Source organism: Anopheles ziemanni, chromosome X (genome assembly GCF_943734765.1).
Source record: "Anopheles ziemanni chromosome X, idAnoZiCoDA_A2_x.2, whole genome shotgun sequence".
NCBI classification, from domain to species: Eukaryota; Metazoa; Arthropoda; class Insecta; order Diptera; family Culicidae; genus Anopheles; species Anopheles ziemanni.
In genome coordinates, this window is record NC_080707.1 from 1,232,264 (window position 1) to 1,245,126 (window position 12,863).

The 12,863-nt window shown below is 53.4% G+C and overlaps 1 protein-coding gene across 1 annotated transcript; it reads left to right on the top strand.

The window, feature by feature from the left end:
* The first annotated feature begins 5,080 nt into the window (after positions 1–5,080).
* Positions 5,081–12,546, top strand: LOC131290449 (slit homolog 1 protein). The gene is made up of 5 exons (XM_058319599.1): positions 5,081–5,408; positions 6,445–6,755; positions 6,845–9,839; positions 11,446–11,735; positions 11,815–12,546. Exons 1-5 carry the CDS (start codon positions 5,081–5,083, stop codon positions 12,544–12,546), a joined length of 4,656 nt encoding a protein of 1,551 aa, XP_058175582.1.
* The last annotated feature ends 317 nt before the right edge of the window (positions 12,547–12,863 follow it).

Consider the following 12,863-nt stretch of genomic DNA (forward strand, 5'->3'; position numbering starts at 1 on the left):
GAAACGAAACCACACTTGTGTTTTATTTTCCCTTACAGGTGCGTAGTGATCAGTGAACTCCACCACCAGTAAAGGGCATTCTACAGTCAGCAGTGAGGCTGCTAATTGAAGTAATAGAAGGAAGATAATATATCATGGCAACCGTGATGCCGAAAGTTCACGTGTAGATATATTATCATTAGAAAGTGAAGTGAAGAGAACTACGTAATGTATCATGGCAACCGTGACGCCGGAAGTTCACGTGTAGATATATTATGCTAAGAAAGTGATGTGAAGAAGAATATGAAATATATCATGGCAACCGTGATGCCGCAAGTTCACGTGTAGATATATTATCATAAGAAATAGGAGTGAAGAAAATATGTAATATATCAGGGCAACCGTGATGCCGGAAGTTCACGTGTAGATATATTATTATATTACACTAGCTCTGAGATTTAAAAAGGGGGATAACAAATTACAGATCGACCGATCTGTTAAACCAACTCCATGAGGTACCAGGCGTCTCCATCGAGAAAGAAAACTACCTGTATTAACGATATTACCGATGTACACAGTCCAATTCTCACTCGTTTCATGTTATTTCAAATATTGTCGTTCACTTCTACTCTTCTTCTTCTTCTTGGCGTAACGACCTCTTGGTCATGCCTACCCGTAATGGGCTTACAAGACTTGTTTCCCTGTTGTACGTGGATAGTCAGTCCTCTCGTATAGGGGAGGGTCCGGTCACGGTTAGGATTCGAACCCACGCCGTCGAGGATGTGAGCCCCGGCGCTCATTTTTTTTTAGGTTTGAACACTCACTCATAGATGCTTTGGTTCGTTTCAAAATGGCCACAATATAACAATGTAATTAATACTAGGAAAGTTGCAAGAAGAATTATAGTTCCACCAAGGGAGCAAGAGTACCTTGAGACATCTTCTAAGCTTGTTGCTTCCTTCTGATAATTGCCGACCGCGCCTCATCAGCATGTCGCGGTTCAACAGTTCGTTACCGAAATTACAACAACACTCGTTTTCCACATGGGATAGAATTAATTTTCATATTGTTGAGTTTCTGTTTTGTATTTTGTCCCGATTCTTTTTATAAGTTTTCGTACCGTAGTTGACTTTTCCGCTTCCCCACCGGACTTTGAAGATGCAGAGAAGCTGATAGGAGGAGAAAATTACAAATAAAAGATGGAGGCCTTTTCGCTGCCTTGCACTGGTGCGGCTTCCGGTGCGCAATTACTCCGCCAGGTTCGTGGTCCTCTAATCGTCCCCGGATCGGACCCGGGCGAGTGAGGGGTGGCCGGGGAAGTGGGTTTTGAGAGCCATAAAGCGCCCGACCGATCAATTCTTCAAATCAATTTGGCGGTGGTGGGTGGGTTTTTCACCCCCCGTCTGCTTCCTTCATTTTGCTAGGGTGATGCGTGCGATTTTCTTTCGCCTTCGCCTCTCACCGTTTATATTTCGAATCGAATCCTGGCATCGATTGCATGATGGAAGCGAGCGAGCGAGGAGCGAGCGTTCGGAACGGAAACAACAGAAAATCGCCAGTAATGAGCAGTAAATTGGAAACAAGTAGACGTTGATGGTGATCGGCATAAATTCGGCAATTCCCTCCCCCTCCCTCCGGGTGCTCGAGGGGATGATGACCCGGGGCTTTCTTCGTATATGGGGCTCGGTTTTTCTTCCTTTCTGCTGTGGTTTCCTCTGTCCTCATCTGCTCTCGGCCATTATTCATCGGCCCATCGTTCGGGTTTCTGCGAGCATTATCTTCCCCCCCCTCATCTTGTGGTAAGAAGGTCCGAATGGGTGGACGGTTGATTTTGAACGCCCGTACTGGCCCGTTATCCGAATGTGCGCAAAAAGCTATCATTGAATTGCGGAACAATTGGTTTATTCAATGAACCTTGTGCGCGCTCTCTGCGTGGAACTCTGTCTAGGCTGGAAAGTAAATTTTCGGGCTCCAAAAACCGGGCTGTGGAGGGAGGGTGAAATAAAAAACGGTGGAAGCAAAAGGCGAAAGGCCGTTTGGTGGACGCGTGTGCGGGGGGTGAGGGCAGGGTGGGGGTTGGGCGCGAAACTCAGCAATCAGGACTCCCCAGCGGCGGAAACGGCGCATTAAGCCTGTCGGAGTTTCTTCCGGCGGGAAGAGAAGCCGGGAAACGGAAGTGAGCTCGGGAAATGGGGTGGGCAAAGGGGGGTGGGGGGGAACGTACAGGAACGGGGTTTTGGGGCAAAAAATCGGAAAAAAAGATGGCAGCAAGAAAACCGCTCAACAGATCCTCCCGCAGAATTTTCCGGCATTTTCGGTTACGATTCCCTCCCCGATTGTATTGAGTGTGTGTGTGTGTGTGTGATTTTTCGGTCCCGGTCGCTCATCGGCAAGATACAGCAGTTCCATTCCACGGTTGGGCGATTTCCCCCCCCCGTCCATGAAAACCCCGAAACACAAGCACATTGCACGGTGGCGAAGTAGATTACGTGATAAATTTTCCTCTTCTCGTTAGCGGTGTATTTTATTTTGCCCGATGCCAACTTTTTCGGGCTTGGCGTTTCGGGCCGTAGTTAACGGTTTTAAACAGGGGACTTGTTGAGTTTTTGAAGGCGATATCGATCCACCCCGTGCGGAAAATGCAATGCAGCGCTCCACGCTGGGAAAACTTAAAGAGAGAAGGATGTGTAGGACACTGAAGAAAAAGAAAACAACCAGGAAAAAGCTAGCCGCTGGATGGAACATAAAACAAAAGGAGAATAACTACCGAACGCCCCATAGAGGGCACTCTCGTGTGTTGAAATAAATCGTGGAAAAAGGACGAACGCGAACGGAGTGAAACTCGAAAGCGAGCGAGCTTCAAAACGACGACCGTTGCACACCACGTGCATCTCATCATCGACGCGTCGGTGCGGAAAATCGTTGGTCATAGTTCGCCGCCCCGATTCGTGCGATGAGGCGCGAGGGGGGGGGGTCCGTTTTCCCACCGTATGTGTGTTTGTTTGTGTCGCGCTGTGTGTGCACGTAATGAGGCGTGTAGTAGTTATCTGAAGTAGGGAAGGCTTCGCCCGTAGGAAAAGTTTCCCGGCGGGGGGGAAAGGGAGCTCCAGAATCCCGAATAGGCTCGGTGCCTCCGTGGATCTCACCCCACTTCCACCGGGTTCTCCCTTGGTGGGGGGGTTCATGGAACCATTGGAACTAATTGTCGAATTTCGGGACCCGAGCCGTCGGGTTTGTTTCGGGCCGTAATCAGGCGAACAATTTATTTTCCGCTCTCGTATAAATGGAAACCGCTTTCGGTTGGAATGATGTGGAACCAGAGGTGGGGGGAACCAGTGGAAAATCAGCGTGTGGATGTCGGCACGAGCCCCCCTCCGGAAGTGGCGTTCAGGGTGCGACCGGTTTTAAAAGCGAGCCATCGAGTTCATCGTCTCGACCCCGAGCGGTTGGCGCGGTTTTTCCGCCCACCCGCCCACGGCGTGATTTTCCACCGATCGCGCACGGTTGAAGTAGGAATATGATTCTATCCCGAGCGAACGCGGTGCTCGAAATTGTTGAACGCAATTGTTGGGCGTGTGATCACGGTTCATTTCGAGGCAGCCGAAAAACTCTAATGCACATTGAACTAAAACTTCGGCAGAAGAAATATACACGCCAAATGCCGAAGGTAATAATGTGCACTAAACTAAAGCGTACAATAAACTTTGTAGTTGGTCTTCTTGAGAGAAGAACTTCCCCAGTTCTTATATCCCAGTACGAAGGCAAACAGTGTAACCTACTTGAAGTTGTTTACAATCTACGGAGTACATTCGTTGGAAGGTTAACCCGGCCTGTTTCCATTTTCCTTTTCCGTTTTCATTTTTCCTTCTGCGAGATACGTACGTAATTTCTAACGCGATCCAAGGGGGGTACTTTAGAGATCCATGATCCGAGAAGCGCCGATTATTGGAACAAATGATCCCTTGCAACATGCCCGGTCAGCTATTTTTGTTAACCACAGTTTCATCCGATTTTTATTGTTGATCTAGCTGTCCAGGCTCCATGTCGCTTGCTTGGCTATCTCTCAATCAGTTGGACGCCCCGATGTGGACGAGTTGATTTAGGACGCTCGACGGTCCCGGCAGACAGTTTACGACCGCTTCCCCCCTCACCCAATCCGTTCTCGTATCATGCTGCTATAGCCAAGTGGAGTTTGCGATGCTCTTAGCAGGAGCTTTGAAGCAGGTCAATATTGTCGTAAGAGCCCGTTGGGCCCTTCCTGCCGGTGACGTCCGATATCGGTTGACTCTCGTAGCGCCAACACAAACACCCCTTTTCGACATTTAAATTTCGCAAACTGCTCCCCAAGTGAAAGTTTTACCCTTCGCCGGAAGTATGTTCGGATATTCACCATCACCACCACCACGCTCTCCACCCGGAGTTCCCGGGATGCGTTTGCCTCCCAGCTCTGGGATTCATCGCCGTCCACTTTGTCGGGGGAGGGGGGGTAGAGCACTCCGTCCACTCCATCCATCCGGAGGACATCAAATTCTTCCGCCGAACGACGTCGATTCCGGCTGATAAGGTTTCCGTATATCTTGATAAAGTTCCGCTCGCCCGTCGCAACCGAGGGCGTTTGACGTTTTACGAGCCCATGAAGAGTGAGCGTCCGTCGTAGACTCGGCCTCTCGAAGAGTTGGTAGGAACTTTGCAGATTCAATTTTGCATATCTGTTTTTGCGTCGCTATATTGGTAAATATATTGTATACTGAAATCCAATGACCAATGGAAACTACCTCTATTTTTGTTCTCTCCTTTTCCTCTAGAACTGTATTTTGATACTGTTCGAGGGAAACATCGAGCAAACGTCAACATTCAGGGTGAAGTCTGCGAGTTAGCGTAAGTAAGCAAGTGCAATTCAGTGCGAGACGGTAAAATAGAGCTTCACCTTCACCTCAAACACCTCGTATCACCTACCCGGATCCCGTCCACTCCATCGTTACCGCAGACGGAATAGCCCGGAATGCCCGGCTGTAATCGCGGTGTCAGTAGCAGGCGCTCCCCGGATCAGTCGTGCGTGTGTAGTGAGTAGCGGTGTGGGTGCAAGTACAGTAGCGGCGTAATGGTGCGACGGTTGTGGTGGTGTGGCCAACACCCGGTACGCTGGTGCGAGGGTCGCTGGCTGGTCGTGGCGTTGCTGCTGCTCGTGCAGTGTCTCGCCAGTGGCCAGATGCAGCTGCGAAGCTCGGGAAGCGAGCCGGCGACGCGATACCGCAGTGAGGTAGCCGATTCACCGGACGCTGGAGGTGCTGCCGGTCGCCAACAGCCGGCGAAAGGAAAGGCCCCGAAGCAGCTGTCCGAGCCGGCGCAGCTGTCCTTCGTCCCGAACGACATCGAGTGTCCCACCTTCGCCGAGAACTCGGCCTGCCCGTGCTACAAGTTTGAGGATGGTAAGTATTTAGAGGTTAGTCCAAATTTCACGCTAGAGCTCCAATGCAACCTTTCAGACTTTAGACATTCGGGCGGTGCAGTGTGTGGACTGCAACCCTCAAAATAGACATATTGCTCATCGAAACATACAGATTTGCCATAGAATGTTGTAGCACAATGTTGCCGAGTCGAGAGCTCGAAAGAAAGGCGCATGGCGGTCTTGAGGTTATCAAGACTTTTTTCAAGTGCTAAGAGCATTATGAGAGTATAAAAATTCGCACAAAAAAGGAAACAACCCCGAGAGACAAGACCCTGTTCATGGTACACAGCAAACGCTGGACTCCGTACAAGACGAACACACCGACACCGGGCAAATTGCTCTTCCGTCTCGTCTACTTTATCACTCCTCCTCCGATTCACTTTGCGGCGCTTCATCACTCGCTCTGGTGCTATCAGTCGTATGTCGGCGGAAAAAAGGGGGGAAAAACACCAATCCCCGGATTAGTGGCCGGTTGTGTATGTTTCCAATCACGTGCAGCGGCGTCCGGCGGAGGAGCGTAGGTGAAGCGGAAAATTGTGGCGTCACCCGCAAAGTCCTGTTGCTTTTCGAGCCGGTTTTCGCAAAACGCTTCGTCTACGCGTCTGTCACGGTCGGTGCTAGCCGTCGGAGGAGGGTAGCTTCCATTGTCTTACCGTTAGCATGTTTTTCGAGTGATGTAGTTCTGTTTTTTTTTTTTTTTGTTTCGCCAACTTCCGGTCGTATGGAACCGGCATAAAGGTTTGGATTTGTCATGTTTTTCTCGTCTTACCTCTGACAAGAGTGAGGACACCATATATCTTGTGCTTTTCACGATTGGGTTTAGTTCAGAAAAGGGACTCAGTGTGGATTGTGGAGGATTACAAATTCCTCAGAGGGATGGCCTGAGGAACAGCGACATTGCAACGGGGCTCAAGTGCCAATGGCAAGAAGTGCCAGTCATTCGTTGGATTGCTAGTTGATGGCTTTGAATGACAATAATGCTGAGTACTCCCGCCCACCTCCAACCCTCCCGACAGGTATTTTTCTCGAATGTCCCGGCATTACGCTGGCCGCATTGCGTTCGACTCTGCAGGTCATCTCCTCCCCGGTGCAGTCGCTGTCGGTGTACGATTTCGACCGCTCGGTAAAGACGCTCACGGTGGAGCTGTTCGGAGGGGGCGCGGCCGGGCCCAGCCAGGAGCTGCTTGGCGCGGGTGGTGGAGCAAACATCAGCATCCGGCACCTGCAGTTCTCCCACTCCAGCCTACAGCAGCTGAAACCGAACGCGCTGCACCCGTTGCGAGCTCACCTGGAGAGTTTGAGTATCATCAACGGCAAGTTGACACAAGTAAGTGCGTTTGTTAGGCCTCTTCTCCGTAGACACTCGGGTTGAGGATGGCGTTTTGGTGTGAGTTTACTAATTTCTTCCCACGACAGGTGCCCACTAAAGCCATCATCGGACTGAAGAAGCTGATGGTAGTAGACTTCGATTCGAATGAGATAGCCGCGGTGGACGAGTACGCCTTCCACGGGCTGCATCTGGTGAAGCTCAACCTGAAGAGCAACCGCATCGAGCGGGTTCCCATGAATGGGTTCGCCGGGCTCGAGGATACGCTGACCGAGCTGGACCTGTCCGAGAACCGGTTGCGTCAGTTCCCGACGCTAGCGCTGCGTCGCCTGGAGAACCTGCGCCTGGTACGATTGTCCATGAACGATATCGCCTCACTGGAGCAGGATGATAGCTACACCCGGTTCGGGGCGCTCTCGTTTCTCGACCTGAGCCTGAATAACTTCGTCGAGCTGTACGCCGACATTTTCGGCGCGTTTCCCATGCTGAAGACGCTCTCGCTGTACAACAACTTCATCGAGATGATCCACCGCGATGCGTTCGTGTCACTGAAGGAGCTGCAGTCGCTCGACCTGAGCCACAACAAGATCGTGTACCTCGATCCGCAGATCTTCGCCGGCAACCGGCGACTGCACACGGTCGACCTGAGCCGCAACCACGTACACTACGTGAACGGGGTGTTCGCCAACCTGCCGCTGCTACGCGAGATCTTCCTGAGCGAGAACAACGTGCTCGAGCTGACGGACGACTGCTTCGCCAACTCGACTAGCGTCAAGGTCATCTACCTCGAGCACAACTCCATCCAGCGGCTCGACGGCGACACGCTGGCGACGCTCGGCAGCCTCGAGCAGCTGTTCCTGAGTAACAATCTGATCCAAAAGGTACCGGCACAGTTTTTCGAGGCGACACCCGAGCTCAACTCGCTCGCACTGGATGGGAACGCGATCGTCGAGCTGGACGTTCGGTTGTTCCAGCGACTCGGAAAGCTACGCGAGATTCGGCTGAACGACAACCGGCTGCAGCAGATCCGGGAAGCATTGTTTGCCCCGGTCGAGGAGCTGATGGAGCTGCACCTGCAAAACAACGACCTGCGCGTGATCGAGCGGGGTGCGTTCCACAACTGTCGCCTGCTGCAGTACATCAATCTGCAGAACAACGGGCTCGAGGAGATCGACACCATATTCGCTGGGGGGAAGTTTGGCGGGGGGGTTGCCAACCAGTCCCCGCTGATGGCGGTCACGACGCACGGTAAGCTCATCACCACCAAGGGGACCGCACTGATTGACCACTTCGAAGATTCGGCTGGCGGAAAAGGGCAAGAGTCGGCACTGCTCTCGATTCAGCTCAACTTGAACGCGCTCAAGTATCTGCACGGGCAGGCGTTCCGTGGCCAGACCAGTGTGCAGATGGTGTGGTTAGAAGACAACCAGCTGAAGTCGCTTGATCGGATGCTGTTCGTGGAGATGGTGCACCTGGAAAAGTTGTACCTGCGCAACAACACGCTGCTCTCGATCGAGGTCGGCACCTTCGATCCGCTGGTGCGGCTGAAGTACCTCGATCTCAGCCACAACCGACTGAGCGACCTCAAGGAGGAACTATTCCGCAGCCTAGCCGAGCTGGACGAGCTTCACCTCAGTCACAATCTGTTCGAAGCGCTGCGGGCGAACGTTTTCCGAAAGCTGCGTGGCTTGCGCGTGCTGGACCTGAGCCACAACAACCTGCAGACACTCGGTGTCGATACGTTCCAGTCGGCGCTGCCAGTGAGCGTCATCAACCTACGACGGTGTAACTTGACACGCCTGGAGCCGGGTGTGTTCCGCGGGTTGAGCAATCTGAACGAACTGACACTGGACGAGAACCAGCTTTCGGCTGCCGAGCTGCTGCAAATTGAGGCTAGCTCGATGCGTACGCTGCGGCTCGGTTCGAACAACTTCACCCAGCTGAAGGAGGGCGTGTTGGAGCGTATGCCATCGCTGCAGATGCTCTACCTGGAGCGGTGCGACATCCAGGATCTCCCGTACACGGTGCTGCAGAAGAATGTCAACCTGGTCAAGCTGGACCTGAGCTACAACCGACTGCGGACACTCAGGCGCAACACGTTCTTCGGGTTGAACGTGTTCAAGGAGTTAAGACTGCACAGCAACCAGATAGCGGACTTTCCGCACCTCGCCCTGCTGAACGTGTCCACGCTGGAGATTTTAACGCTCTCGCACAATCAGCTGACGATAGTCGACTTCTACAAGCTGACCGGGTTGCCGAACCTGCGTACCTTGGACTTGCATTCGAACAGCATCACCTCGCTGACGGGGTTCACGGTCGATACGCTTCCGCACCTTGATACGCTTGACCTGAGCGGCAACTTGCTGCTGGCGCTTCCGGAGAACTTCTTCAAACACTCGATCAGCCTGCAGCGCATCGATCTATCGCTCAATCGCTTCAATCAAATCCCCAACCTCGCCCTCTCGGAGGCTTCCCTGGCCCGGCTTGCCTGGCTCAACCTGACCGGCAACCCGCTGCAACGTATCTCGGTCGACGCGGACCAGCAGCGCTACCCGCACCTCAAGGAACTGTACATCAGCCTCACCAACCTATCGATCGTGACCAGCAAGGACTTCGAGATCTACCCGGCCGTGCAGAGCCTGCATCTCGTGCAGAACCGCATCAACCGAATCTCGCCGGGCGCGTTCGGTGCCCTCACCAACCTGCAGCTGCTCGATCTGAGCGTGAACGAGCTCGAGATTCTACCGAAGGAGCGCCTGCAGGGTTTGCGCCTGCTCGAGATACTCAACATCTCCACGAACAGCATCAAGGAGCTGGACGAGTTCACGCAGGACCTGCAGAAGCTGCGCATCCTGGACGCGTCCTCCAACCAGCTCGAGCGCATCCAGAAGAACTCGCTGCGCCACCTGGTGGCGCTCCAGGAACTGTACCTGTACGGCAATCGGCTGATTACCGTCTCCTCCGACGCGTTCCGCACGCTGCGTGCCCTCACGACGCTCGACCTGCGGAAGAACTACTTCGAGTACGCTCCGCTGCGTGCTCTCAAGCCGCTGGAAACGCACCTGCAACAGCTACGGATCGAAGGTATGTATCGATACCCATTATAGTTTTTCAACATCTGTTCGAAAACATAAGGTCCCTGGTATCTCTTATCCCAGGAAGGATGATAAACAAGCTAACCATGGCTAGTTTTATACATGTCGAAAGTATGCGTGCGTGTGTGGTTGTCCTCACCAAGTTTGGCTCTGAGGCCATATGGCAAATGCTTGGTTGTAACGGATCACTCTACTTTCTATTTGCCATTTGGTCAACCGTATTCCGTCGGGGACGTTTCTGGGTCTCTTTTTTGTAACCTGCCCTAAGGAGGAGCTGGCAACATACACACACACAGAAAGGAAAAATCCCTGAAAAAAAGGAACATCCCTTACAGTAGGCAAGTAGTTGACTTGTTCGCTAACTCCCAACGGTAGGGGACCGAACCGAGGTGGCTCAACAAGTTGGGAACTGAACACCCGGGAAACACTTCCTAACAAGTCCTTCCAACCTCCCCACCCACCAACCCCTAAAGGCAGGCTCTAGACCGCATTGACCACTGAAGGGACGAACAATCAAAACCACTCCCGCCCACCCGCACTTCCGTTTTCGTGCAAAACCTCAAGGAATCACCCTCATGCAGCCACCACCAAGGTTCGCCGTCCAGAGCTGGTGTCGTTGGTCGGAGTTTTAGCGCCCGGAGGAAAAGTTTTGCGTCGGAAAGCACGTTCCCTCCCTCCAGGCTCACAACTCCCAGCGTTCGAACCGGTTCGATTTGCGACCTGTTGTTGCCACCGGGTGCTTGCGGCCAACCCGGCGCGACGCGGGTAAAGTTGTGAGTGAAATGTGTGTTCGGCAAACGGAAACCGCCGGCAGAACGGGGTTTCCGGTGAGCGGGACGTGAAGGGCCGGATCGGAGAAACGCAAACAAACAGAAAAACCAATGCACGAAACGGAAGGTTTTGATAGTTCGTCATAAATAATCATTGACCTCTTGATTGCACACTTCGCCGGTCGCCGGTTTGGATCACAGCCAGGATCTCTCAGGTTCGTTTAAAAAGTCGCCCGCCCGTTTGAAACCGCAACGCCCCGCCTGCCTGATGGGGCGTTTCGGGGGCAGTTTGAGTTTTCGATCTCGCCTAACGGTTACGATAATGGGTCGTTCATTAGCGGGCGGCAGGCGACGGAACCAGCTGTCGTGTGGCGTGATGGGAATGGGTGACAGCCTTCTCTATCGGTTACACAATCTGGCGCTTTGTTTGACGTCGACTCGACAAAAGTTGAACGCGCGCGTCGTTGTAAGATTATCGTGCAATTGGAAACTTCGCTTTTCGCGTGACGTTAGGTCGTGGCCATTTCCATGGAAGAAAACGGGCAATTGAAATGAGTCGCGGAGCGTTATTGCACCATCGAGAGTAGTACTCATCGCGAAGTTATCAACCCGTAGCGCAGTGTTCGGGAAAATCGATATGAGGACGGGCGCTGCAAGATGTTTGTCTCTGTATATGGATTTCTCCGACTGTCTTCAGCATGAGGGCTGTCTCTCTCTCTCTCTCTCGGCAGTCATCGCACCTTAAACTCCTTAAGTCCCTAAAAGGTTACCACGAAGTCGTCATAAATAAGTACAAAATCTTGTTTCCCTCTGTTTCGGCAACAGACAACCCTCTGATGTGCTCGTGCGACACACAGGAGCTGTGGGAGTGGCTCAGCGATCACCGGAAGTGGGCCCGCGGGTACGAGAACGTACGGTGTGAGCAGCCGGCCGAGGCGCAGGGCAAACTGCTGCTGACGATGGAACCGCAGGAGTTCTGTGACGTGCCGCTCATCCTGAAGATTGCCATACAGGACATCCAGCCGTACTCGGTGCTGGTGTCGTGGCAGAGCCGGGAGCACTCCGGTTTGCACGGCTACCACATCATCTACTACTCGCTGGACGCCATGGAGGATGTAAGTGTTGAGTCAGCTGTGTGTATGAGTAGTCTCTAACTATCTATTTCTTCCTCTCATTTGGTTACGTCTTGTTTAGATGCGCGGAAAGACGATGAACCGATCGTCGAACTCGGCCCGATTGAACCGGTTGGCGTCCAACACGCGCTACCTGATCTGCGTGCTCGGCCTCGGTAATTGGTTGACGTACCACAGCGACATCAACTCGCTACTCAATCAGTCCAATCAGCTGCAGAATCAGATCCTGAACAGCGGCTCGGCGGTGCACAGCCGGTACGCGAGCGGTGACCTGGATGCGTCGCTCTCCAACACCCTGCTGTCGCTGCTGACCGACTCGCCGACGACGCGCTGTACCGAGGTGCGCACCCTGGACGCAACCGGACCGAATCCGCTGGCCGAGGTGGACGGGATGTCGAGCCAGAGCATCATCCACTCGATCCTGACGCGCCGGCTCGGGCTGATCGTCGGCTGCTGCCTCGGCATCGTCGTCTTCATCGTGCTCGTGTCCGTGCTCGGCTGGCTGAAGATCAAGAAGCAGCGGCTCGAGGCGGCCAAGCGCCAGCAGCAGCCGCACCAGCCGGAGTTCATCTCCTACCGCCATTTCTCCATCCCGAACGACGAGCACGGGCGCGACGGGGTGCACGGTGGTAGCGGTGCCGTCGTTCACAGCAGCGGCGGCGGCGTCGTGGCCGCCAACTTCCTCGACGGCCACCCGTCGTTCATCTCCGGCGCCGTCCTCGGCACCACCACCACCATGAACGGGGGCGGCACGGTCGACGAGACGAAGAAAATCTTCCTCACCGATAGTTGAAATGAGCGACCGGTGCGGGGTCGTCGTCGTCGTCGGTGGTGGTGGTGGTGGTCGAAGAAGAATCCACACGAACAAACCGATGGGACCGATTGCAGGCTAAGACCGACCCCGACATACGAAGAGCGCACTTAGAGGCTTTTTGGTGCTTAGCTAACTTCATCCCTCCCGCACTCTCTCTCTCACACACACACACACACACACTCTTTCTTCATCACTACAAACATCCACCCTGACGCCTTCCCATCCCGTGGTCTCAGTCAATTAAGCGCGATCGAGTATTACACCACCGGTGGATAGAGTTCCGTTTCATCGGGTTT

Coding starts and splice junctions, on each gene's coding strand:
- LOC131290449 (XM_058319599.1), top strand. CDS start 5,081: ATGGTGCGACGGTTGTGGTGGTGTGGCCAACACCCGGTACGCTGGTGC. Junction 9,840..11,445: donor GCAACAGCTACGGATCGAAG/GTATGTATCGAT, acceptor TTTCGGCAACAG/ACAACCCTCTGATGTGCTCG. Junction 11,736..11,814: donor CGCTGGACGCCATGGAGGAT/GTAAGTGTTGAG, acceptor CGTCTTGTTTAG/ATGCGCGGAAAGACGATGAA.